The sequence below is a fragment of the Hyla sarda genome, chromosome 4 (assembly GCF_029499605.1).
Source record: "Hyla sarda isolate aHylSar1 chromosome 4, aHylSar1.hap1, whole genome shotgun sequence".
In the NCBI taxonomy this organism is placed as follows: Eukaryota; Metazoa; Chordata; class Amphibia; order Anura; family Hylidae; genus Hyla; species Hyla sarda.
In genome coordinates this window covers 401,536,554-401,563,128 of record NC_079192.1, presented here as the reverse complement: position 1 = coordinate 401,563,128, position 26,575 = coordinate 401,536,554, and the positions used below count along the sequence as shown (strand labels likewise).

The following is a 26,575-nucleotide window of genomic DNA, read 5'->3' as shown; positions in this document are numbered from 1 at the left end:
CATGGGGATTAGAGAGACCCCATTAGTCAAAGTGATACAAATACACTGAAACCACTTTGAGATGATCAATCAAAATTACATCTGCAATTGAGAAAGGGTACGCAGTAACCCGAAACGCGTCTTGTCTCTGATGTGCCTGTAAAACTGTCTTTGACTAATAAATATGGTTTTACTTGAATAAGAACTGAACTTTGCCCTCATTGGAACAGCGCCAATTTTGGAGTTTTTTTTCTTTGTTTTCTGAATTTGTCTAGTGCAAGAAGGACATACTGTACATTAAAGGAGTTCTCTAAGCTAAAACTTTTAACCCCCGCTGTGCCCGGGCTGTAAAACTATACATAATAAACTTTCACTTACCTGCCTACGATCCCCCGTTGTTCCGATATCGCCGTCCCGTTCTCCGGTCCCGGTCTCTTCCACTTCCTGCGGGTCGGTGACTTCACTCAGCCTATCAGCGGCCGCAGCAATGTCGCGTTGCGGCCGCTGATAGGCTGAGCGCAGAGAAGTCACCAACCCGCAGGAAGAGGAAGCTGACAGGGACCGGAGCATGGGACGGCGATATCGGAATAACGGGGGATCGTAGGCAGGTAAGTGAAAGGTTATTATGTATAGTTTTACAGCACGGCACAGCGGGGGGGGGGGGGGATAAAAGATTTCAGTTGGAGAACTCCTTTAAAGGGGTACACCGCTGGAAGACATTTTTTTTAACCAACTGGTGCCAGAAAGTTAAACAGATTTGTAAATTACAGAAAGGAAATTCAAAAAGAAAAGAACTTCCTCTGGAGCATACAGCAGCTGATAAGTACTGGAAGGATTAAGATTTTTTTTTTTATAGAAGTAATTTACAAATCCGGTCCACGGAAGGCTGGATCACAGCATCGGTGCAGGTAGATGGGCGCTCAGAGGCTACGCCGGCTGTTTCCCACGTGTATGCGTGCTTCTTCCGGCCTCAAGGCCGGAAGAAGCACGCATACACGTGTGAAACAGCCGAGAGCCCATCTACCTGCACCAATGCTGTGATCCAGCCTTCCGTGGACCGGATTTGTAAATGACTTCTATAAGAAAAAAATCTTAATCCTTCCAGTACTTATCAGCTGCTGTATGCTCCAGAGGAAGTTCTTTTCTTTTTGAATTTCCTTTCTGCCTGACCACAGTGCTCTCTGCTGACACCTCTGTCCGTGTCAGGAACTGTCCAGAGCAGGAGAGGTTTGCTATGGGGATTTGCTCCTGCTATGGACAGTTCCTAAAATGGACAGAGGTGTCAGCAGAGAGCACTGTGGTCAGTCAGAAAATAAATCAAAAAGGAAAAGAACTTACTGTGGAGCATACAGCAGCTGATAAGTACTGGAAGGATTAAGATTTTTTGAATAAAAGTAATTTACAAATCTGTTTAACTTTCTGGCACCAGTTGATTTAAAAAATGTTTTCCAGTGGAGTACCCCTTTAACTATGAGAATGAACGGCTGGTTGTCGTATTTGCGCACTCCACAACATCTGTTTTTGCCTCCCCGCAGTTTTGTCTGATGGAACGAAAGATCTGATGTGTCATAAGGCGGTGAGTGCTAGTTCTATTTTTCTCCTTATACCTACAGTATATTATGGATTGTACTATTGGTCTACTGAGCTTAGCACCTGCAGACACATATAGTAGTGGATAGTCGTTCTTCTGCCCTGTCCGAATAGTATATGATAGCGGTCCAGACTTCATGTCCATATGGAGGAACTGTGTGATGTCATCATGTCCATATGGAGGAACTGTGTGATGTCATCATGTCCATATGGAGGAACTGTGTGATGTCATCATGTCCATATGGAGGAACTGTGTGATGTCATCATGTCCATATGGAGGAACTGTGTGATGTCATCATGTCCATATGGAGGAACTGTGTGATGTCATCATGTCCATATGGAGGAACTGTGTGATGTCATCATGTCCATATGGAGGAACTGTGTGATGTCATCATGTCCATATGGAGGAACTGTGTGATGTCATCATGTCCATATGGAGGAACTGTGTGATGTCATAAAGTCTATATGGAGGAACTGTGTGATGTCATCATGTCTATATAGAGGAACTGTGTGATGTCATCATGTCTATATGGAGGAACTGTGTGATGTCATCATGTCCATATATAGGAACTGTGTGATGTCATCATGTCCATATGGAGGAACTGTGTGATGTCATCATGTCCATATGGAGGAACTGTGTGATGTCATCATGTCCATATGGAGGAACTGTGTGATGTCCTCATGTCTATATGGAGGAACTGTGTGATGTCATCATGTCCATATGGAGGAACTGTGTGATGTCATCATGTCCATATGGAGGAACTGTGTGATGTCATCATGTCCATATGGAGGAACTGTGTGATGTCATCATGTCCATATGGAGGAACTGTGTGATGTCATCATGTCCATATGGAGGAACTGTGTGATGTCATCATGTCCATATGGAGGAACTGTGTGATGTCATCATGTCCATATGGAGGAACTGTGTGATGTCCTCATGTCTATATGGAGGAACTGTGTGATGTCATCATGTCCATATGGAGGAACTGTGTGATGTCATCATGTCCATATGGAGGAACTGTGTGATGTCATCATGTCCATATGGAGGAACTGTGTGATGTCATCATGTCCATATGGAGGAACTGTGTGATGTCATCATGTCCATATGGAGGAACTGTGTGATGTCATCATGTCCATATGGAGGAACTGTGTGATGTCATCATGTCCATATGGAGGAACTGTGTGATGTCATCATGTCCATATGGAGGAACTGTGTGATGTCATCATGTCCATATGGAGGAACTGTGTGATGTCATCATGTCCATATGGAGGAACTGTGTGATGTCCTCATGTCTATATGGAGGAACTGTGTGATGTCATCATGTCCATATGGAGGAACTGTGTGATGTCATCATGTCCATATGGAGGAACTGTGTGATGTCATCATGTCCATATGGAGGAACTGTGTGATGTCATCATGTCCATATGGAGGAACTGTGTGATGTCATCATGTCCATATGGAGGAACTGTGTGATGTCATCATGTCCATATGGAGCAACTGTGTGATGTCATCATGTCTAGTGTTGCTCGCGAATATTCACAATTCGAATATTATTCGCGAATATCGCATATTCGCGAATTCACGAATTTCTCGAATATAGCGCTATATATTCGTAATTACGAATATTCGTTTTTTTTGTTTGTTTTTTTCTTCACAGTACACATCACAGTGATCATCCCTCTCTGCTTCCAGCTTGTGTGGTGTAAAGAAGGGTCTAATACTACTGTGTGAGACTGGCGTGTGAAGATCCGTATATGCGAAAATACGCATATGCGAATTTACGCATATGCGAATTTACGTGTATGTTAATTTTCACAGATGTTACTTTTCGCATACGCGAATTGTCGTGTATGCTAATTTTCCACATATGTTAATTTTCGCATACGCGAATGTTCGCATATGCGAAAATAAAACGGGTATAACGAATATGCGAATATTCGCGAATATATGACGAATATTCGTCCTTATATTCGCGAATATTCGCGAATTCGAATATGGCCTATGCCGCTCAACACTAATCATGTCCATAGGGAGGAACTGTGTGATGTCATCATGTCCATATGGAGGAACTGTGTGATGTCATCGTGTCTATATGGAGGAACTGTGTGATGTCATCATGTCCATATGGACCAAAATCTCTGAGGACTGTTTCCAGCATCTTGTAGAAAGTATGCCATGAAGAATAAAGGCAAAAGGGGTCCAACCCGGTACTAGCAAGGTGTACCCAATAAAGTTGCTTGTCAGTGTATAAGAGACAGTAGAGTGAGGTAACCTTTCCTCCGATGACATTATGTGACGTATAAGGTGCTTTACCATTGCTCACTGCTGCAATCTGTTGGTGAAGGTTGTGAGGCTCATTACCCACTGCAGAAAAAGGAAATTCATTGTGGTCAGGACTGGTATGCTGCAAAAACTAAGGGCTGATGTGTAAAAACCCCATGTTTTCTTTCTTCTCTTTACCATATGAAGAAGTCCTCACACCCCTCCAGATTCTTACATAGTTACTAGAGAGGAGCGAACTTACAGTAAATTCGATTCCTCACGAACTTCTCGGCTCGGCAGTTGATGACTTATCCTGCATAAATTAGTTCAGCTTTCCGGTGCTCAGGTGGGCTGGAAAAGGTGGATACAGTCCTAGGAGACTGTTTCCTAGGACTGTATCCACCTCTTCCAGCCCACCAGAGCACCGGAAAGCTGAATTAATTTATGCAGGATAAGTCATCAACTGCCGAGCCGAGAAATTCGTGACGAATCGAATTTACTGTAAGTTTGCTCATCTCTAATAGTTCCGTTAAAATATTAATAGTACAAATCATATTACAGCACAAAACCAGTTAGGTCATTAATTCTTGGGTCTTCTTCGGGATCCCCTGCATGGTCGGCGCTCTCCATCGTCGTCATCACGTCGCTGCGCACGCCGTCCCGTCATCCAATAGGAGCGGCGTGCGTAGCGACGTGATGGCGGCGACGGAGAGCGAGGATGCCGGGGAGGCAGAGGCCTTGCCGGAGGGTCGGGGACACCCCGGGGATGCGGCAACAGCGATGGAAGGCGACATCCAGGGCAGCGGTGACGGTCCGGAGCGGCGGGGACAGGTGAGTACAACTTCCTCTACCAGTGGTCTTCAATCTGCGGACCTCCAGATGTTGCAAAACTACAACTCCCAGCATGCTCGGACAGCCGTTGGCTGTCCGGGCATGCTGGGTGTTGTAGTTTTGCAACATTTGGAGGTCCGCAGGTTGTAGACCACTGTCCTATACTTTACATTGCACGGATCCCTCAACATACGATGGTTTCAACAAATGATGGTCCGTTTGGAACTGATTACCATCGTATGTTGAGGGACCACTGTATCACTTTTAATGACATTGTGGTGCTGGGAGAGTAACAGTGACTGGGGTGTTACAGTGGTAGTGTACGGTCTGGTGGTATTAACCCTTGAATGTCGTGACGCCAGGGTGAGGTTTCCTCAATAGTAATGTTCCTACCGCCAACCGTCCCACAAACGGCAGGGAGAAATAACGGAATGTCCACAGCAGATTTTATGAAGTAAACTGAAGAAACTTTAACTTGCAGATTTTATGCAACGGTATTGAACATAACAGTCTTTTCAAGAGTGAACCGGGATACAGGTTCCTCACAGGTTTGTTGGGACATGGAAGCAATGAGCTTTTGATGCTAGCCACTGTGCCACTATTTTAGAATATCTGAGCTGATAGTAGTCACACAGGATTCAGTAGCTTGAGCTTTCAGTAACTCACGTTTTGTGGTTTGGGGCCTAGATGAATTGATGAGATGATGAGATGTTTGTGCTTCTTTAGTGTCCGGGAGATAAGAGACCAAGAGAGAGAATTGATTGACTGCCGCCCTTTATATAATAAGGGGCTGGACTAAGCTCATTGGTCAGCAAACGTGTAAGTTATGAACCCAGTGAACTCTGGGTACGTCACATGACCTTCAAAGGTCCTTAAGCATTTTATACATTACGACTGTGTATCACGTGACCACTAAGGTCCTATACATCTATTTCCTATACATTAAATTAATATGTACACACTCTACTTAAGACGACTAGGGGTAAGCCCTACAGGAGAGCCCTATAGACTTGGAGGGACTCTAGCTGCGGGGACCTTAGACAAGGGACAGGAGCGAGAAGTCGTGAGCGAGAAACCGAGACTGTTACGGATTGGATCTGTATAGTCTTTAGTAATGAATCCAGGTTCTTTTTGGAATCCAATGTTTGGTTTCCAGTACGAAGATCTCTTGGTGAGCTGATCAATCCAGCCTATACTGTGAAGCCATACACACTGCCCAACTGCTGGTGTAATCATCTGGGGAGCCATTGCATGTGACAGTCGGTCACCCCTAGTAGTGATACATTAAAGGGGTACTCCGGTGAAAAACTTTTTTTTTAATTTTTTTTTTTAATCAACTGGTGCCAGAAAGTTAAACAGATTTCTACATTACTTCTATTAAAAAAGAAAATCTTAATCCTTCCTGTACTTATTAGCTGCTGAATACTGCAGTGGAAATTCTTTTCCGTTTGAAACAGAGCTCTCTGCTGACATCGTGAGCACAGTGCTCTCTGCTGACATCCATTTTAGGAACTGTCCAGAGTAGAAGAAAATCCCCATAGCAAACATATGCTGCTCTGGACAGTTCCTAAAATGGACAGCAGAGGTCAGCAGAGAGCACTGTGCTCATGATGTCAGTAGAGAGCACTGTGTTCATGATGTCAGCAGAGAGCAGTGTGCTCATGATGTCAGCAGAGAGCACTGTGTTCCAAAAAGAAAATAATTTCCTCTGTAGTATTCAGCAGGTAATAAGTACAGGAAGGATTAAGATTTTTTAATAGAACTAATTTACAAATCTGTTTAACTTTCTGGCATCAGTTGATTTAAAAAAAAAAAAAAAAAGTTTTTCACCGGAGTACCCCTTTAACCCCTTAAGGACCCAGCCATTTTACACCTTAGGACCCGGCCATTTTTTGAACATCTGACCACTGTCACTTTAAACATTAATAACTCTGGAATGCTTTTACTTATCAATCTGATTCCGAGATTGTTTTTTCGTGACATATTCTACTTTAACATAGTGGTAAAATTTTGTGGTAACTTGCATCCTTTCTTGGTGAAAAATCCCAAAATTTGATGAAAAATTTGAAAATTTAGCATTTTTCTAACTTTGAAGCTCTCTGCTTGTAAGGAAAATGGATATTCCAAATATTTATTTTATTTTATTCACATATACAATATGTCTACTTTATGTTTGCATCATAAAATTGACGTGTTTTTACTTTTGGAAGACACCAGAGGGCTTCAAAGTTCAGCAGCAATTTTCCAATTTTTCACAAAATTTTTAAACTCACTATTTTTCAGGGACCAGTTCAGGTTTGAAGTGGATTTGAAGGGTCTTCATATTAGAAATACCCCACAAATGACCCCATTATAAAAACCGCACCCCCCAAAGTATTCAAAATGACATTCAGTCAGCGTTTTAACCCTTTAGGTGTTTCACAGGAATAGCAGCAAAGTGAAGGAGAAAATTCACAATCTTCATTTTTTACACTTGCATTTTCTTGTAGACCCAATTTTTGAATTTTTACAAGGGGTAAAAGGAGAAAATTTATACTTGTATTTGTAGCCCAATTTCTCTCGAGTAAGCACATACCTCATATGTCCATGAAAAGTGTTCGGCGGGCGCAGTAGAGGGCTCAGAAGCGAAGGAGCGACAAGGGGATTTTGGAGAGTACGTTTTTCTGAAATGGTTTTTGGGGGGCATGTTGCATTTAGGAAGCCCCTATGGTGCCAGAACAGCAAAAAAAAAAAACACATGCCATACCATTTTGGAAACTAGACCCCATGAGGAACGTAACAAGGAATTAAGTGAGCCTTAATACCCCACAGGTGTTTCACGACTTTTGCATATGTAAAAAAATAAAAATAAATTTTCACAAAAATGTGTGTTTCCCCCCAAATTTCACATTTTTGCAAGGGTTAATAACAGAAAATAGCCCCCAAAATTTGTAACCCCATCTCTTCTGAGTATGGAGGTACCCCATAAGTTGGCATGAAGTGCATTACGGGCGAACTACAATGCTCAGAAGAGAAGGAGTCATATTTGGCTTTTTGAGAGCAAATTTTGCTCGGGGGCATGTCGCATTTAGGAAGCCCCTATGGTGCCAGGACAGCAAAATAACCCCCACATGGCATACCATTTTGGAAACTAGACCCCTTGAGGAATGTAACAAGGGGTACAGTGAGCATTTACCCCCCACTGGTGTCTGTCAGATCTTTGGAACAGTGGGCTGTACAAAATTTTTTATTTGCACAGCCCATTGTTCCAAAGATCCGTCAGACACCTGTGGGGTGTAAATTCTCACTGCACCCCTCATTACATTCCGTGAGGGGTGTAGTTTCCGAAATGGGGTCACATGTGTTTTTTTTTCTTTTTTGCGTTTGTCAAAACCGCTGTAACAATCAGCCACCCCTGTGCAAATCACCTCAAATGTACATGGCGCACTCTCCCTTCTGAGCCTTGTTGTGCGCCCCCAGAGCACTTTGCGCCCACATATGTGGTATCTCCGTAGTCAGGAGAAACTGCATTACAAATTTTGGGGGGCTTTTTTCCCCTTTACCTCTTGTCAAAATGAAAAGTATAGGGCAACACCAGCATGTTAGTGTAAAAAAATTTTTTTTTTTACACCAACATGCTGGTGTAGACCCCAACTTCCCCTTTTCATAAGGGGTGAAAGGAGAAAAAGCCCCCCAAAATTTGTTAGGCAATTTCTCCCGAGTACGGCGATACCCCATATGTGACCCTAAACTGTTTCCTTGAAATACGACAGGGCTCCGAAGTGAGAGCGCCATGCGCATTTGAGGCCTGAATTAGGGATTTGCATAGGGGTGGACATAGGGGTATTCTACGCCAGTGATTCCCAAACAGGGTGCCTCCAGCTGTTGCAAAACTCCCAGCATGCTTGGACAGTCAACGGCTGTCCGGCAATACTGGGAGTTGTTGTTTTGCAACAGCTGGAGGCTCCATTTTGGAAACAGTGGCGTACCAGACGTTTTTCATTTTTATTGGGGAGGGGAGGGGGGCTGTGTAGGGGTATGTGTATATGTAGTGTTTTTTACTTTTTATTTTATTTTGTGTTAGTGTAGTGTAGTGTTTTTAGGGGACAGTCACGCGGGCGGGGGGTTACAGCGAGTTTCCCGCTACGAGTTTGAGCTGCCGCGCAAAATTTGCTGCATCGCAAACTTGCAGCCTGATACTCACTGTAAGCCCCTGCCCATGTGAATGTACCCTGTACATTCACAGGGGGGGGGGGACCTCCAGCTGGTGCAAAACTACAACTCTCAGCATGCACAGTCTATCAGTGCATGCTGGCAGTTATAGTTTTGCAACAGCTGGAGGCACACGGGTTGGGAAACACTGAGTTAGGAAACAGACAATGTTTCCCAACCAGTGTGCCTCCAGTTGTTGCAAAACCACAACTCCCAGCATGCCCAGGCAGCCGAAGGGCATATTGGGAGTAGTGGTTACGTAACAGCTGGAGGAGAACAGTTTGGGGACCACTGTGTAGTGGTGTCCAAGCTGCAGCCCTCCAGATGTTGCAAAACTACAACTCCCAGTATGCCAAAACTGTCCAGGCATGCTGGGAGTTGTAGTTCTGCTACATCTGAAGGGCCAGATGTTACAGAACTACAACTCCCAGCATGCCTGGACAGTAAGGGCATGCTGAGGATGTGTAGTTTTGCAACATCTGGAAGGGCACAGTGGTCTCCAAACTGTGGACCTCCAGATGTTGCAAAACTGCAACTCCCAGCATGCCCAGACGCCAAGGGCTGTCTGGGCATGCTGGGAGTTGTAGTTTACAGGGTCCCATTACAGCAATGCATGTCGCTTTACGGCGACATGCATTGCTGTAAAGGGCCCGACCGCGGCTGAAGATCTTCTCACCTGTCGCCGCCGTCGCCATCTTCCTCGCCGGGATCCGGGTCTTCAGGGACGAGGTAAGTACCGGGGCCGGTCCCCAGCACTCCCCCGTCCCCTGCCGCGTCCTCCGGTCTTCCTCCCGTCCTCTCCGGACTTTCAGGGGCCGGGCAGGACGGGAGGAAGTAACCACCCCCCTCCTGCGATTGGTCGGTTAGTTAACCGACAGATCGCAGGGTATAGGAGGAGGTGGCAGGTTTGCCACCTCGCTCCTATACATTAGCATGGTCCTGGATGTCTGTGACAGCCGGGATCATGCGAAATTACCGGGCGGTCGGGTCCCAGAGACCCGATCAGCCCGGTATCGCCGCAGATCGCAAGGGCGATTTCCCTTGCGATTTGCGGCGATTGCCGACATGGGGGGCCTACATGGCCCCCCTCGGCGTTTGCCCTGGATGCCTGCTGAAGCATTTCAGCAGGCATCCGCTTCCGATCTCTGCCCGGGGCGCGGCAGAGACCGGAGAAACACCAGGACGTACTAGTACGTCCTGGGTCCTTAAAGCCCAGGGTGCCAGGACGTTCTAGTACGTCCTGGGTCCTTAAGGGGTTAAAGGGGTAGTCCAGTGGTGAAAAACGTATCCCCTATCCTAAGGATAGGGGATAAGTTTGAGATCGCGGGGGGCCGACCGCTGGGGCCCCCTGCGATCTCTCTGTACGGGGGCCAGGCTCTCCGGCCAGATAGCGGGTGTCAACCTCCGCACGAAGCGGCGGACGACACGCCCCCTCAACACATCTCTATGGCAGAGCCGGAGATTGCCGAAGGCAGCGTTTCGGCTCTGCCATAGAGTTGTATTGAGGGGGCGTGTCGGCCGCCGCTTCGTGCGGAGGTCGACACGTCCCCTTCCCGCGGGCTGTCGGGACTCCATAGAGGAGATCGCAGGGGGCCCCAGCGGTCGGACCCCCCCTCGATCTCAAACTTATCTCCTATCCTTTGGATAGGGGATAAGTTGTTCACCACTGGGTCACCATTGGACTACTCCTTTAACAGCTCAGTGTGGCCTCCATGTGCAGGACATCTTGTGGCCTCTCACGCCTGACCACCTTTTCAGCAGGATAATGCTCTCCACACACTGCGAGGGTGTCCCAGGAATGTCTCCACCAGATTACAACACTTCCTTGGCCTGCCGAGTCGCCAGATTTATCACCAATTAGGCATTTATGGCAAGCCAGCTGTCACAACCTCTACAGGCCCAGCTACAACATCAGCAGGTAAATGTGCCGCAGGATGCCACATAGAACCTGTAGCCTCCATGCCCAACCGTATCTCATCTTGTATCTAGACTATAGGTGCCAAACAAAGTACTAGTGCCTCCTTTCCACTGCATGATTTTGTTCATAAACATATTGGTAATCACTTACACATTGGTCATCATTACATACACATATCAAGTATTAATATTCAATTCCAACAACTTATTTTTGGGGTGTTATTTTTTGGGAACGAGTGAAATTGAGTGTGAAATTCTGGTTGTAAAAGTGTAGAAATACTCATATAAAAGAAAAAGTCATGCATTAAATTACCACCTAGTTTCGAATAACTCTGCTGGTTTTTTTCTTCCTGATGAGAAAAAATGACTCATATGAGTATAACGCAGTATGGCTAAGTTTTTTCTGGCAGTTTTTGGAAATCTGCTGCTGCAGTTTTTGAGCCAAAGCCAGAAGTGTACAGTGACCCCCCGACCTACGATGGCCCCGGCATACGATCATTTCCCCATACAATGGTCTCTCAGAGGCAGCATCAAGATACGATGCTTTTGTATGTCGCCGCCATTGCATAAACGGCTATCCGGCAGCGCAGACTGCTTCAGCTGCCACCGGATAGCCGTTTACGGTGCCCCGTGTGGTCCGCTGACGATCACTTACCTGTCCTCGGGGCTCCGGCGCCTCCTCTTCGGGATCCCCTGCATCGTCGGCGCTTTCCATCGTCGTCATCACGTCGCTGCGCACGCCGTCCCGTCATCCAATAGGAGCGGCGTGCCTAGCGACGTGATGGCGGCAACGGAGAGCAAGGATGCCGGGGAAGCAGAGGACTTACCGGAGCGTCGGGGACACCCCGGGGACGCGGCGACAGTGATGGAAGGCGACATCCAGGGCAGCGGTGACGAGCGGTGATGGTCCGGAGCGGCGGGGACACGTGAGTATAATCTCCAATACCAGTGGTCTTCAACCTGCGGACCTCCAGATGTTGCAAAACTACAACTCCCAGCATGCCCGGACAGCCGTTGGCTGTACGGGCATGCTGGGTGTTGTAGTTTTGCAACATCTGGAGGTCCGCAGATTGAAGACCACTGGTGGAGGAAGTTGTACTCACCTGTCCCCGCCGCTCCGGACCGTCACCGCTCGTCACCGCTGCCCTGGATGTCGCCTTCCATCGCTGTCGCCGCGTCCCTGGGGTGTCCCCGACGCTCCGGCAACGCCTCTGCTTCCCCGGCATCCTCGCTCTCCGTCGCCGCCATCACGTCGCTAGGCACGGCGCTCCTATTGGATGACGGGACGGCGTGCGCAGCGACGTGATGACGACGATGGAGAGCGCCGACCATGCAGGGGATCCCGAAGAAGACCCAAGAATTAATGACCTAACTGGTTTTGTGCTGTAATATGATTTGTACTATTAATATTTTAACGTAACTATTAGAGATGAGCAAACTTACAGTAAATTCGATTCGTCACAAACTTCTCGGCTCGGCAGTTGATGTCTTTCCCTGCATAAATTAGTTCAGCTTTCAGGTGCAGGACGATGCAGGAGATCCCGTAAAGGACGCGCCGGAGCCCAGAGGACAGGTAAGTGATCGTCAGCGGACCACAAGGGGCACCGTAAACGGCTATCCGGGGACAGCTGAAGCAGTCTGCGCTGCCGGATAGCCGTTTATGCGATGGCCCCGACATACAAAAGCATCGTATGTTGATGCTGCCTTCAACATGCGATGGCCTCTGAGAGTGATTGTATGTTGAAATGATCGTATGTCGGGGCCATCGTAGGTCGGTGAATAAGGAAACTGTGAGAGTTGCTTGCACTTGTCGGGGGTGGTCAGTTCCCTTCAGACCAGCAAATCGATGCTCAATGCAATTGCTGATCTAGCATGCTGGGTGTTGTAGTTTTGCAACATCTGGAGGTCCGCAGGTTGTAGACCACTGTCCTATACTTTACATTGCACGGATCCCTCAACATACGATGGTTTCAACAAACGATGGTCCATTTGGAACGGATTACCATCGTATGTTGAGGGACCACTGTATTCAAAAGGAATAGGACATATAAAGATGGACTTACACTTCTCCTCCCTTATGGATCCACTTCTGACTTTGGCTCAAAAACTGCCAGAAAAAAAAAAAACAAGTGGAAACTTAGCCTAATATCTGTATAATGTTCACTCTGGTTCCCTTTGTATAATATAAAAGAACGCTTTTGTAATAACAATATAGACATTTATGACCGACCTTTATAAATTAGGAACGGAAACATGAGGTTCTACTTACAGCCAACACTTCGGTCATATTCAGTACATCCTGCAGCCATCTTTTCCGTCTGCCAGCAGCATCTCCACCGTCCTTCAACCCAGAAGTTGGGATGATACTTGGGAACCAGACATTCATTGCTCTTTGTCACTGGAAGAAGAGTGAAAACTTCAGCCACAAGCGACCACTCAAAACACATATATCACAAATGACTTGATTTTCTCTGATTAAAGGAGCTATCCTGAAAAAACTTATATATATATATATATATATATATATATATATATATATATATACGGGATGAGTATTTAACTCAGGGAGAGTTCAACACTCCTGGTGTGACGGAGCTTTTAAGGGTCACTAAGCACTCCGCAGGCATTCTGGGTAGGGGAATATGCAAATCAGATCATTACATCACCTTTTCAGGCGATATTCCCTGGTATCAGCTTAGCTCCAGTTACGGAATATAAAAAGCTAATCGGGATTAATGCCAAGCCAGAACTCTCTCTCCAGAAGGAAAGAGCACCCATCTGCAGACAGCTGTTTCGGGGTACTTGCCCCTCGTCAGTACAGAGCATGGTGATTTGGCTTGGCTGAGATGAGGGGCCTTATCATCTCAGGCCCCTCATCTCAGCCAAGCCAGATCACCCTGCTCTGTACTGACGAGGGGCAAGTACCCCGAAACAGCTGTCTGCAGATGGGTACTCTTTCCTTCTGGAGAGAGAGTTCTGGCTTGGCATTAATCCCGATTAGCTTTTTATATTCCGTAACTGGAGCTAAGCTGATACCAGGGAACATCGCCTGAAAAGGTGATGTAATGAGCTGATTTGCATATTCCCATATATATATATATATATATATATATATATATATATATATATCTCAATTGGCTCCAGAAAGTTAAACAGATTTGTAAATTACTTCTATTAAAAAATCTTAATCCTTTCAGTACTTATGAGCTTCTGAAGTTAAGGTTGTTCTTTTCTGTCTAAGTGAACTCTGATGACACGTGTCTCGGGAAACGCCCAGTTTAGAAGAGGCTTGCTATGGGGATTTGCTTCTAAACTGGGCGGTTCCCGAGACACGTGTCATCAGAGAGCACTTAGACAGAAAAGAACAACCTTAACTTCAGAAGCTCATAAATACTGAAAGGATTAAGATTTTTTAATAGAAGTAATTTACAAATCTGTTTAACTTTCTGGAGCCAGTTGATATATAAGAACAAGTTTTTCCTGGATAACCCCTTTAACTAGTGGAATATGGACACCATTGCATAATATCCTATAAAGGCAACATAGGCAGAGTTATAAAGAGTTTTCATTTAAATATTTATATTTTCCTACAATTTTGCTGGAGGTTGTACATAATGGCAAATCAGGTAGGGCAGATCACACAGGTTGAAGTGTAGATAAAGAGTAAAGTACATTTAAAGGGCTACTCCGCTGGAAAACTTTTCAACTGGTGCCAGAAAGTTAAACAGATTTGTAAATGATTTCTATAAAAAAAAATCTTACTCCTTCCAGTACTTATTAGCTGCTGAATACTACAGAGGAAATTCTTTTCTTTTTGGAACACAGAGCTCTCTGCTGACATCTCTGTCCACAGTGCTCTCTGCTGACATCTCTGTCCATTTTAGGAACTGTCCAGAGCAGCATATGTTTTCTATGGGGATTTTCTCCTACTCTGGACAGTTCTTAAAATGGACAGATATGTCAACAGAGAGCACTGTGGTCATGATGTCAGCAGAGAGCTCTGTGTTCCAAAAAGAAAAGAATTTCCTCTGTAGTATTCAGCAGCTAATAAGTACTGGAAGGATTAAGACTTTTTAATAGAAGTAATTTACAAATCTGTTTAACTTTCTGGCACCAGTTGATAAAAAAAATAAAAAGTTTTCCACCGGAGTACCCCTTTAAGGTAGTTTGCAGTAGAGGAGGGAGAGATCACAAAGTAACCACAGTAAACTCTGCAGTGGAAACAGAGAGCAACACACTTAGTAAATATCAGCTGTACACAATGTAGTGAAGGCAGCACCGTTCAAAAGTCTTCACCAACCATTAATATTCAGGGAGAAAGTTAAAGGGGTTATCCAGGAAAAAAACTTTTTTTTATATATATCAACTGGCTCCAGAAAGTTATACAGATTTGTAAATTACTTATTACTTAGTAAAAAAATCTTAATCCTTTCAGTACTTGTGAGCTTCTGAAGTTAAGGTTGTTCTTTTCTGTCTATGTCCTCTCTGATGACACCTGGCTTGGGAAAAGCCCAGTTTAGAAGGAAATCCCCATAGAAAACCTCTTCTAAACTAGGCGTTTCCCGAGACAGGTGTCATCAGAGAGCACTTAGACAGAAAAGAACAACCTTAACTTCAGAAGCTCATAAGAACTGAAAGGATTAAGATTTTTTACTAAGTAATAAGTAACTTACAAATCTGTATAACTTTCTGGAGCCAGTTGATATATAAAAAAAAGTTTTTTCCTGGAATACCCCTTTAAGCAGTTTTAAAAATAGTTTTTATTCAAACCTTCTTACAATTTTGCTGGAGGTTGTACATGGCAAAACAGAGTTAGGCTGGGTTCACACTACGTTTTGTCCCATACGGGAGCGCATACGGCAGGAGGGAGCTAAAACCTCGCGCTCCCGTATGTAACCGTATGCGCTCCCGTATGCCATTCACTTCAATGAGCCGACCGGAGTGAAACGTTCGGTCCGGTCGGCTCATTTTTGCGCCGTATGCGCTTTTACAACCGGACCTAAAACCGTGGTTGACCACGGTTTTAGGTCCGGTTGTAAAAGCGCATACGGCGCAAAAATGAGCCGACCGGACCGAACGTTTCACTCCGGTCGGCTCATTGAAGTGAATGGCATACGGGAGCGCATACGGTCACATACGGGAGCGCGAGGTTTTAGCTCCCTCCTGCCGTATGCGCTCCCGTATGGGACAAAACGTAGTGTGAACCCAGCCTTAGTAGAAAAGAGAAGCATCCAAGTTTTCAGGTGGAGCAGATCACACAGGTTATACAGTAGATAAAGAGTAATATACCCTTCCTCATCATGAGTGTATTTCAGCTGTCCGAGATGTAGTGACGGCAACACCATACTGGACACACAGACTTCCCATAAAATAAAATAAAAGTCTAATAACTGAACAGGCCCACAAGTGAATGAAGGCGTGACGATTGTAGTCTGATACTTACTGCAACTTTATAAACTCAAAACAAACAATAATATACAGTATGTAAAAATCAACATATTTAAAGCTCTTAAAAAGAGGTTGCCCGAAATTAGAAAAAATATATATATTTTTCACATAAACAGCACCACTCTTGTCCCCTGGCTTTGTCTGATATTGCAGCTCAGCCCCATTTAACTGAACAGGAGTTAACTTTGGTACTAGACGCAGCACTAGTATGCTAATTCTGCAAAAAAGACAAGTTTTTTCTAATCTTATACAATTTGTGTAATATACATTGCTCAAAAAATAAAGGGAACACTTAAACAACACAATGTAACTCCAAGTCAATGACACTTCTGTGAAATCACACTGTCCACTCAGGAAGAACACTGACTGACAATCAATTTCACATGCTGTTGTACAAATGGAACAGACAACAGGTGGAAATTATAGGCAATTAGCAAGACAGTCCAATAAAGGAGTGGTTCTGCAGGTGGTGACCACAGACCACTTCTCAGTTCCTATGCTTCCTGGATGATGATTTGTTCCCTTTTGAATGCTGGCGGTGCTTTCACTCTAGTGGTAGCATGAGATGGAGTCCACAACCCACACAAGTGGCTCAGGTAGTGCAGCTCATCCAGGATGGCACATCAATGCGAGCTGTGGCAAGAAGGTTTATTGTGTCTGTCAGCGTAGTGTCCAGAGCATGGAGGCCCTACCAGGAGACAGGCCAGTACATCAGGAGAAGTGGAGGAGGCCGTAGGAGGGCAACAACCCAGCAGCAGGACCACTACCTCTGCCATTGTGCAAGGAGGAGCAGGAGGAGCACTGCCAGAGCCCTGCAAAATGACCTCCAGCAGGCCACAAATGTGCATGTCTCCACTCAAACGGTCAGAAACAGACTCCAGGAGGGTGGTATGAGGGCCCGACGTCCACAGGTGGGGGGTTGTGCTTACAGCCCAACACCATGCAGGACGTTTGGCATTTGCCAGAGAACACCAAGATTGGCAAATTTGCCACTGGTGCCCTGTGCTCTTCACAGATGAAAGCAGGTTCACACTGAGCACATGTGACAGACGTGAGTCTGGAGACGCCGTGGAGAACGTTCTGCTGCCTGCAACATCCTCCATCATGAACAGTTTGGCGGTGGATCAGTAATAGTGTGGGGTGGCATTTCTTTGGAGCACCGCACAGCCCTCCATGTGCTTGCCAGAGGTAGCCTGAATGTCATTAGGTCCCGAGATGAGATCCTCAGACCCCTTGTGAGACCATATGCTAGTGCGGTTGGCCTGGGTTCCTCCTAATTCAAGACAATGCTAGACCTCATGTGGCTGGAGTGTGTCAGCAGTTCCTGCAAGAGGAAGGCCTTGATGCTATGGACTGGCCGCCCATTCCCCAGACCTGAATCCGATTGAGCACATCTGGGACATCATGTCTCGCTCCCTCCACCACAGACTGTCCAGGAGTTGGCGGATGCTTTAGTCCAGGTCTGGGAGGACATCCCTCAGGAGACCATCCCCCACCTCATCAGGAGCATGCCCAGGCGTTGTAGGGAGGTCATACGGACACGTGGAGGCCACACACACTACTGAGCCTCATTGTGACTTGTATTAAGGACATTACATAAAGTTGGATCAGCCTGTAGTGCGGTTTTTCCACTGTGATTTTGAGTGTGACTCCATATCCAGACCTCCATGGGTTGATAAATTTGATTTCCATTGATAATTTTTGTCATTTTGTTGTCAGCGCATTCAACTATGTAAAGACGAAAGTATTTCATACGATTAGTTCATTCAGATCTAGGATGTGTTATCTTAGTGTTCCCTTTATTTTTTTTTTGAGCAGTGCAGATCTGACAAAATGTTCTCAAAATGTTTTTGTTTCTAGTGCACATAGATTCTAATTTTGTAGAACGTTCAAACAGATGAAAACTTTAGTTTTGGGGTTATAATGGTTTTATCACCTTTGCTAGGAACCGTGCTATGGCTTGTGTCTCCACATACTGTTGGACAGGAGCTATGGTCAGCTAGATTTAGACATTAGAGCTATCACTCTTGACTCCCCCATGTACTGTATAGCTGCACTATTAAATGTACATGTCACTGGACATGGAGCCATTAGATGCTGCCAAAATTCCTTCATGCCCTTTAACTTTTAGAGATTGCCCTAAACAATTCTTACTACTGTTACTTTTTTTTTACTTTCCAACAGTGGGCCATTTTAAACATTTTAAATTGGGGCTTTTTTTTAATTTAATTTTTATTTTATTTAAAGTGACCCTCTGGTCAGCTACCTTGAGGGGATGCTTCCCTTACATTCATTTTCCTCAGATCTTGCTCGTTGGCTACTCTTTACAGAGCTGTGATCTGTGACTACACCTTAGCTACGGTACCTACAGGGGGTCTAAGGTGGTCTGAGAAACACTGGGCCTCATTTACTAAGCTGAAACCGACAGTTTTTTGTCTGGTTATTTTGGCGCAGAGTGTCTGAGACATGTCTGCGCCAGTCTGCGCCAGTTTGCGACAGTGTGCGCCTGAAAAATCCAACAAACCCGAAACTGCACTGTGAAAAGCCAAAAGGGGGGCGTGGTCTGTCACAAAGGGGGTGTGGTCGGTCCGAGAAGGGGCGTGGTTTCACAACCCGACCGATTTACTATTGAATTCACAGAAAATCCTGTGGATAAATGGCTGGAAATATCCACCTGGAAAAAGCTGGACAGAAAATGTTCCCGACTTTTCCCAATAGTAAATAGAGAGGAATCCTGCATGTCTGAAACAATTTTTTCCACTAGTAAAAACCCGAAACTCTTAGTTAATGAGGCCCATTGTCTTCTCATTGTTTCAGGCTGTTGCTCTCTCCTGCCCCATACAGCTCTGCCTTCTCTGACTGGCTGCGGAATATTTGCACAAGCCCATCCCTTGTTTACCTGGAAGTAAGAGCTGATTTATATTACAGCGAGAACAGGATGGCTTTAAAATACAGATTACTAATCCATCAGTAAATTAAAGAGGAACTATGGCACACCCCACAAAATCCCCACCTGTGGCCAACCCCAATTATTGGGAACAAGCATTTCTATGTACCCTCATTTGCCCAATAATCTCCCTGTGTAAAAGGGACTTTTATTTAAAGGGGCGTGCCGTGAGGTTCGCTTGATGCTTCCCCTTCATAAGTTAAAGGGGTATTCCAGGAAAAAACTTTTGTTTTATTTCAACTGGCTCCAGAAAGTTAAACAGATTTGTAAATTACTTCTATTAAAAAATCTTAATCCTTCCAAAAATGATCAGCTGCTGAAGTTGAGTTGTTGTTTTCTGTCGGGCAACAGTGCTCTCTGCTGACATCTCTGCTTGTCTCGGGAACTGCACAGAGTAGAAGAGGATTACTATGGGGATTTGCTTCTACTCTGGACAGTTCCCGAGACAGGTGTCATCAGAGATCGCTTAGGCTGGGTTCACACCACGTTTTGTACTTACGGCTGGGAGGAGGGGGCGGGGCTTAATCGCAGCGCCCGCACTCAGCCGTATAGGGGAACCGTATTTAATGCATGTCTATGAGCCGACCGGAGTGAACCGCAGCCTCCGGTCGGCTGCGTTTTCGGCCTTATGCGGTTTCCCGACCGCAGGCAAAAACGTGGTCGACCGAAAACACAGCCGACCGGAGGCTGCAGTTCACTCCGGTCGGCTCATAGACGTGCATTAAATACGGTTCCCCTATACGGCTGAGTGCGGGCGCTGCGATTAAGCCCTGCCCCCTCTCCCAGCCGTATACGGGAACCGTAAGTACAAAACGTGGTGTGAACCCAGCCTTAGACAGAAAAGAACAACTCAACTTCAAAAGCTCATAAGTACTGAAAGGATTAAGATTTTTTAATAGAGTAATTTACAAATTTGTTTAACTTTCTGGAGCCAGTTGATATAAAAAAAAGTTTTTTCCCTGGAATACCCCTTTAATAAAAAACAAACAACAAACTTAACAAAAAAAATAAAAAACAACAACAAAGCATTCCGTTTCCTTGGTCCCCACCAACATTTTGCACTTTTCACATACCTTCTTTTAGATTCTGGACCCACTGTTGCCGGCTATCTTTGTCAGGGGCGAAGATGTATAGAAAATAATTATCATGGACAACCTGAAGGAAAGAATTCAGTTTAAGTAAAATATTAAAACATTATTATCCATGGCCACCAATGCAGTGCTCTCTAAGTCTAACGGTTACTCTCTAAGGCTGGGTTCACATATATCAGTTGTCCGGCACAATTTCCCTCTGGCGAACACCGGAGGGAAACTGATGCTAGAACTGATCTCATTCATTTGAATGGGACAGTTCACCATCATCCAGCAGCTCAATTTTTATGGCGGATGGTTGGACACGCCGGAGGGCACCGAATAGGGGAATGCAGCTTGTCCAGAAACAATGGACGCCGGATGCCATACAACTGATGACAACTTTTCATCAGTTGGGGCATCAGTTGCGTCCAGATCGTGGATGAGTTCAGCTATGCCAGACATATGTAAACCCAGCCTAAGTTTGATAAAACTTCCAACCTTCCTGATAGAGGGTTAGTCCAAAAATATTTAAAAAAAAATCTATTATATCACAGCATTGTTCATGTGCTGCTGTCATAAGCTAACATGGGAAAATACTATTTAAAGGGGTACTCCAGGCCAAAACTTTTTTTTATATATCAACTGGCTCCGGAAAGTTAAACAGATTTGTAAATTACTTCTATTAAAAAATCTTAATCCTTCCAATAGTTATTAGCTTCTGAAGTTGAGTTGTTGTTTTCTGCCTAACTGCTCTCTGATGACTTACGTCCCGGGAGCTGTGCAGTTCCTACGGGGATATTCTCCCATCATGCACAGCTCCTGGGACGTGACATCATCATTGAGCAGTCAGACAGAAAACTTCAGAAGCTAATAACTATTGGAAGGATTAAGATTTTTTAATAGAAGTAATTTACAAATCTGTTTAACTTTCCAGAGCCAGTTGATATATATAAAAATGGTTTTGCCTGGAATACCCCTTTAAGCCAAACAATTCATGCAGTTTGGGTTCAAACTTTAAAAAAAAGAAAAATAAATATATATATATATATATATATATATATATATATATATATATATATATATATGCTTTGCAATATGGTTACGTTAAAGAGGTTATTCCAACATTGAAACCTATTGTGGTGGCCCAGTACGGGAGTTGTTACCCTGTACCCTTACTGCCCTGTCAGGCAGCCTCCCTGCAGTGTCCCCTGAGTGAAGGGATGAATCTGCCACTAATGCAACAGCTGTAGGCACCCTGATTGAAAACCACACTGATTTGAATGGATGCAGCTAATTTATGTTTCAGTGGGTGGGGTGGCTGATGTGTGGGAGGGAGGAAAATGGAATTGTGGGATTTGTAGTCAAAAAAGAAAAGTCAAACAAGAAATACAAGTTCACAAAAAGCTAGCCACAGTGTTATGGTAATCTCACAACATAGCCATTTGTCCACAAGACAAGCACAGATCCTTCCTAAGCATGTCCATTACTGTCTGCCAGGTACGTACTAAAATCACCTTATGGTGGAGAACCCCTTTAATGTCTTACCTGAAAGGCGTATTTGTTCCTGCAGGCAATTGTGATATCTGTGGTCACTATTTCTACACATTTAATACGAGGCACTTCCACAAATCCTCGAAGACTTCGCACTTTCTAAAAAGTAGATATTTCAAAAGTAAATGTTAGTAGCAATTGCATCCATGTGGCGATAAAGTTTTATGACAAAACAGTCATTAAAGGGGTACTCCGATGAAAATATATATTTTTTAAATCAACTGGTGCCAGAACGCTAAACAGATTTGTAAATTACCTCTATTTAAAAATCTTAATCCTTCCAGTATTTATCAGATGTTTCATTTTGTTTTTGAATTTCTTTTCAGTCTGACCACAGTGCTCTCTGCTGACACCTCTGTCTGTCTCAGGAACTGTCAAGAGCAGGAGCAACTCCCCATAGAAAACCTATCCTGCTCTTGACAGTTCCTGAGACAGACAGAGGTGTCAGCAAAGAGCACTGTGGTCAGACTGAAAAGAAATTCAAAAAGAAAAGAACTTCCTCTGGAGCATACAGCAGCTGATAAGTACTGGAAGAATTAAGATTTTTAAATGGAAGCAATTTACAAATCTGTTTAACGTTCTAGCACCAGTTGATTAAAAAAAATACATTTCCACCATGGTACCCCTTTAAAATAGTATAGAGATCACCTGTGGTCTGGTTTCATAGGGCTGTAATAGAGCCAGTATTAATATCTGCTATGCTACAGGATGGCAGACCAGCCCCAGGATAACCTAAGACTATGTTCACACGGAGCGCTGGCAAAACATGCCGGCGCTAGGATCACTCATAAATGCGCCGTGTCATAGACGGCAATGCATTTCCTTGCGGAATCCACAAAAACATTGAAAAGAGATCATGTATGAATAGTGCAGCAGAATCCCATTGAAATCAATGGGACTCTGCTGCTGTGGAATGTCTGTACCTAATATTCATGCAGATTTCCGTACGGAAGTTGGAAGAAGCACCGGTGTGAACGCTGTTACACTACTCATGTCTGTCACTGAAAGCTTACATGTAAGAATACTTGTTGTTGCTTCCCCACACATGAAATAAAGCTTTCTTCTTCTTTAAAGGGGTAGTCTCAAACTTATCCCCTATCATTAGGATAGGGGATAAGTTTGAGATCGCGGGGGGTCTGACCGCTGGGGCCCCCTGCGATCTCTCTGTACGGGGCCCTGGCTCTCCGGCCAGATAGCGGGTGTCGACCCCCGCACGGAGCGGCGGCCGACACGCCCCCTCAATACATCTCTATGGCAGATCCGGAAATTGCCGAAGGCAGCGCTTCGGCTCTGCCATAGAGTTGTATTGAGGGGGCGTGTCGGCCGCCGCTTCGTGCGGAGGTCAACACGCCCCCTTCCCGCGGGCTATCGGGGCTCCGTACAGGAGATCGCAGGGGGCCCAAGCGGTCAGACCCCCCGCAATCTGCAACTTATCCCCTATCCTTAGGATAGGGGATAAGTTGTTCACCACTGAGTCACCACTGGACTACTCCTTTAAAGGAGTACTCCGGCGCGCACTTTTCTATTTTTATCCGGTCCGGGCTGCAAAATAAAAGAAAATAAACTTCTCTTACCTGCCAACGAGCCCCCGGAGCTCCGGTACACTCCGGTACAGGTGTTCGGTCCCCGGGCTGTATTCTTCTTACTTCCTGTTAGCCCGGCATGTCACACGGAGCTTCAGCCTATCACCAGACGAGGCGGGACATCGCTGCGGCATCGCTAACAGGAAGTAAGAAGAATACAGCCCTGGGACCGAACACCTGTACCGGAGTGTACCGGAGCTCCGGGGGCTCATTGGCAGGTAAGAGAAAGTGCCGTCACGCCCCCTCCCATAGACTTGCATTGAGGGGGCAGGATGTCATGAGGGGGCGGGGCTATGATGTCACAAGCTCTCAGCACCGGCTCCAGCGTTCGGAACAGTTTATTCCAAATGCCGAGCAGCAGAGTACCCCTTTAACTTTCTAGAGCCAGTTGATATGAAAAAATTGTTTCCAGCGGAGTACCTCTATAAGGGAGAGTGGTGCTAGAAGATTCCTATGTGTTTCACTAAGCATTGAATATGTCTCGATTTTTAATGCAGTAATGCATCCATACATACAAACCATAACAACTGAGCTCAGAAATTAAGTTTTGTGTAATAATGTAAAATGACACAGGGAAAAAGTATAACACATGAAAAAAAAGGGTGGTGCAAAAAGGCATGGAAAGACAAGACAACAGCTGAAATCTATCAGTAATTAAAAAGCAATCCAGCCCCTTGTCAGTGCAAACTAATATCAGCTGGTCTAGCCCCAAATGATGTCCTACAAAATGGTCTCATTGCCCAGGTGTCACACAAGACACATCTTTTCTCGCCTCGATCAGCTGCTCCTCGCGAGATTTCTATAAACTTTAATTATTCGAAAATAATATTCAGAAGAGTTGTCCCAGAGCCAAGGACACTTGTGAATAGCTTCAAAAAGATCTGGAATTATCAGGTACCGTTGTCTCCAAAAACAGAACTGTATTTAGTGAGAAAAATGGTGACGCGTTCAATACTTATTTCACCCACTGTATATATTTACAGTACAATTGTTGTTTTTTTTTTATTGTTTTTTTTTTATTCACCAAATTGTCTATATTCTTCTCAAATGTATCCCACTAATATTAAAGGGGCACTCCGGTGAGAAACTTTTATATATAAATATATATATATATATATTTTTTAAATCAACTGGTGCCAGAAACTTAAACAGATTTGTAAATTACTTCTATTAAAAAATCTTAATCCTTCCAGTACTTATCAGCTTCTGAATACTACAAAGGAAATGATTTTCTTTTTGGAACACAGAGCTCTCTGCTGACATCATGACCACAGTGCTCTTTGCTGACCTCTGCTGTCCATTTTAGGAACTGTCCAGAGCAGCATATGTTTGCTATGGGGATTTTCTCCTACTCTGGACAGTTCTTAAAATGGACAGAGATGTCAGCAGAGAGCACTGTGCTCGTGATGTCAGCAGAGAGCTCTGTGTTCCCAAAAGAAAATAATTTCCTCTGTAGTATTCAACAGCTAATTAGTACTGGAAGGATTAAGATTTTTTTTAATAGAAGTAATTTACAAATCTGTTTAACTTTCTGGCACTAGTTGATAAAAAAAAATAATAATAATAAAATAAATAAATAAATAAAAAAAAGTTTTACACTGGAGCACCCCTTTAAAGAGAGTATCCAGGATAAAATTTTTTTTTTTTTTTTTTTTTTAAACATGGCTGCTTTCTTCCAAAAAACAACACCACACCTGCCCTCAGGTTGTGTGTGGCATACTGAGCTGCAATACCACACACTAACTGTGGACAAGAGTGGCGCTGTTTCTGGAGCAGCTGGGCTTTTCTAATCCTGGATAGTCCCTTTGTTATGAAGATGTATCTGGCACAGACGCTGGTAGAATCAGTCAGCAGGTTCTGAGAAACATGGGATGACATCAAGCGGCGGCTATCTTTATGAATGATCAGCTCCTGCCTACGCAGAGAAGACGGCCGCGACTCGGTGTCTAGTTGTTATTATTCTATGTCTAGATACTGATCATAGTTGTGTATTATACATTCACTAGGATGACCATGATCAGGATTAGAGATGAGCGAACTTACAGTAAATTCGATTCGTCACAAACTTCTCTGCTCGGCAGTTGATGACTTTTCCTACGTAAATTAGTTCAGCCTTCAGGTGCTCCGGTGGGCTGGAAAAGGTGGATACAGTCCTAGGAAAGAGTCTCCTAGGACTGTGTCCACCTTTTCCAGCCCACCGGAGCACCGGAAAGCTGAACTAATTTATGCAGGAAAAGTCATCAACTGCCGAGCCGAGAAGTTCGTGACGAATCGAATTTACTGTAAGTTCGCTCATCTCTAATCAGGATGTACGATGATTTCCCGCGTTACGAGAAGAAGTCATCCAAAATAAGTCAAAAATGGAACGCCAGCTCTCACACCGTGCTTGTGTATGTTTCCAGATGAGGAAATGTGTCAGCTGTCTGATAATGACCTATCTATGGTTCACAGGGTCACATGACTTAGCCTGAAAAAATAAATTTTTCATGATTTTTTTACTTTATACATCTACATCGAATAATGTAGTCTATATAGATAAAAAAAAGGTACACGAATAGGCTCATGTTGTCTGATAACTCGACCCTGTGTAGATCAATTTGAAATGTGGGAGGGAATCATGGCGGTTTCTTTGGCGTGTGAGACAATGACGGGAATGGTGGTCGGTGATCGCTACATTTTCCCAATGTTTCTGTTTTACACGTCCACCAGGTTTTAGGAACTGCATATCTCCTCCTGGAGTAAGATATGAGAAGTTCAGGGGTAGCTTGATATCCCTATAAAGGCAAAACTGCTAAGGGAATTCCTGGAAGGTTTGTTTACGGACATGCAGGTTTGGTAGTGGGGCTTCTCATTCCGTTTCTGGCCAGTCCAGGTTTCAGTTTAGCCTAAGTCAGCCCCGGTGCTGGAGGGTGGTCACTACTAGATTTATCAAAGGATTTAGACTGTTTTTTCCTGTCTAAATTTGTCGCACAGAAAGTCGCAGTCTAAATATGTGCGACTTTTCTGCGACTTTTGCTCTAGAGTATTTTTAGAACATGATGCATTCTAGTCTATTTTATTTTTTATCAAATTTGTTTTTATTATTTTCCATAAGAACAGCTCAAAACAGCGGGAGACGCAGCTACCAATAACATAGTCTTATAAGATACGAATATTCATTATTAAAGGGGTGGTCCAGTGGTGAAAAACGTATCCCCTATCC

General features: G+C 44.5%; 1 protein-coding gene across 2 annotated transcripts in view; it reads right to left on the bottom strand.

Annotated features, from left to right (window-relative positions):
* Positions 1-26,575, bottom strand: part of ITK (IL2 inducible T cell kinase) — an 87,835-nt gene that overhangs the window by 46,195 nt on the left and 15,065 nt on the right. For both annotated transcript variants that reach the window (XR_008843206.1, XM_056517357.1), the window contains exons 2-4: positions 21,785-21,889; positions 20,240-20,321; positions 13,041-13,169 (exon numbers count right to left, since the gene is read on the bottom strand). Coding sequence is in view for 1 of the 2 variants with exons in the window: in XM_056517357.1 (XP_056373332.1) it covers positions 13,041-13,169; positions 20,240-20,321; positions 21,785-21,889 (316 nt within the window). In the remaining variant the exon portion in view is untranslated. The remainder of the gene's footprint in view (positions 1-13,040; positions 13,170-20,239; positions 20,322-21,784; positions 21,890-26,575) is intronic.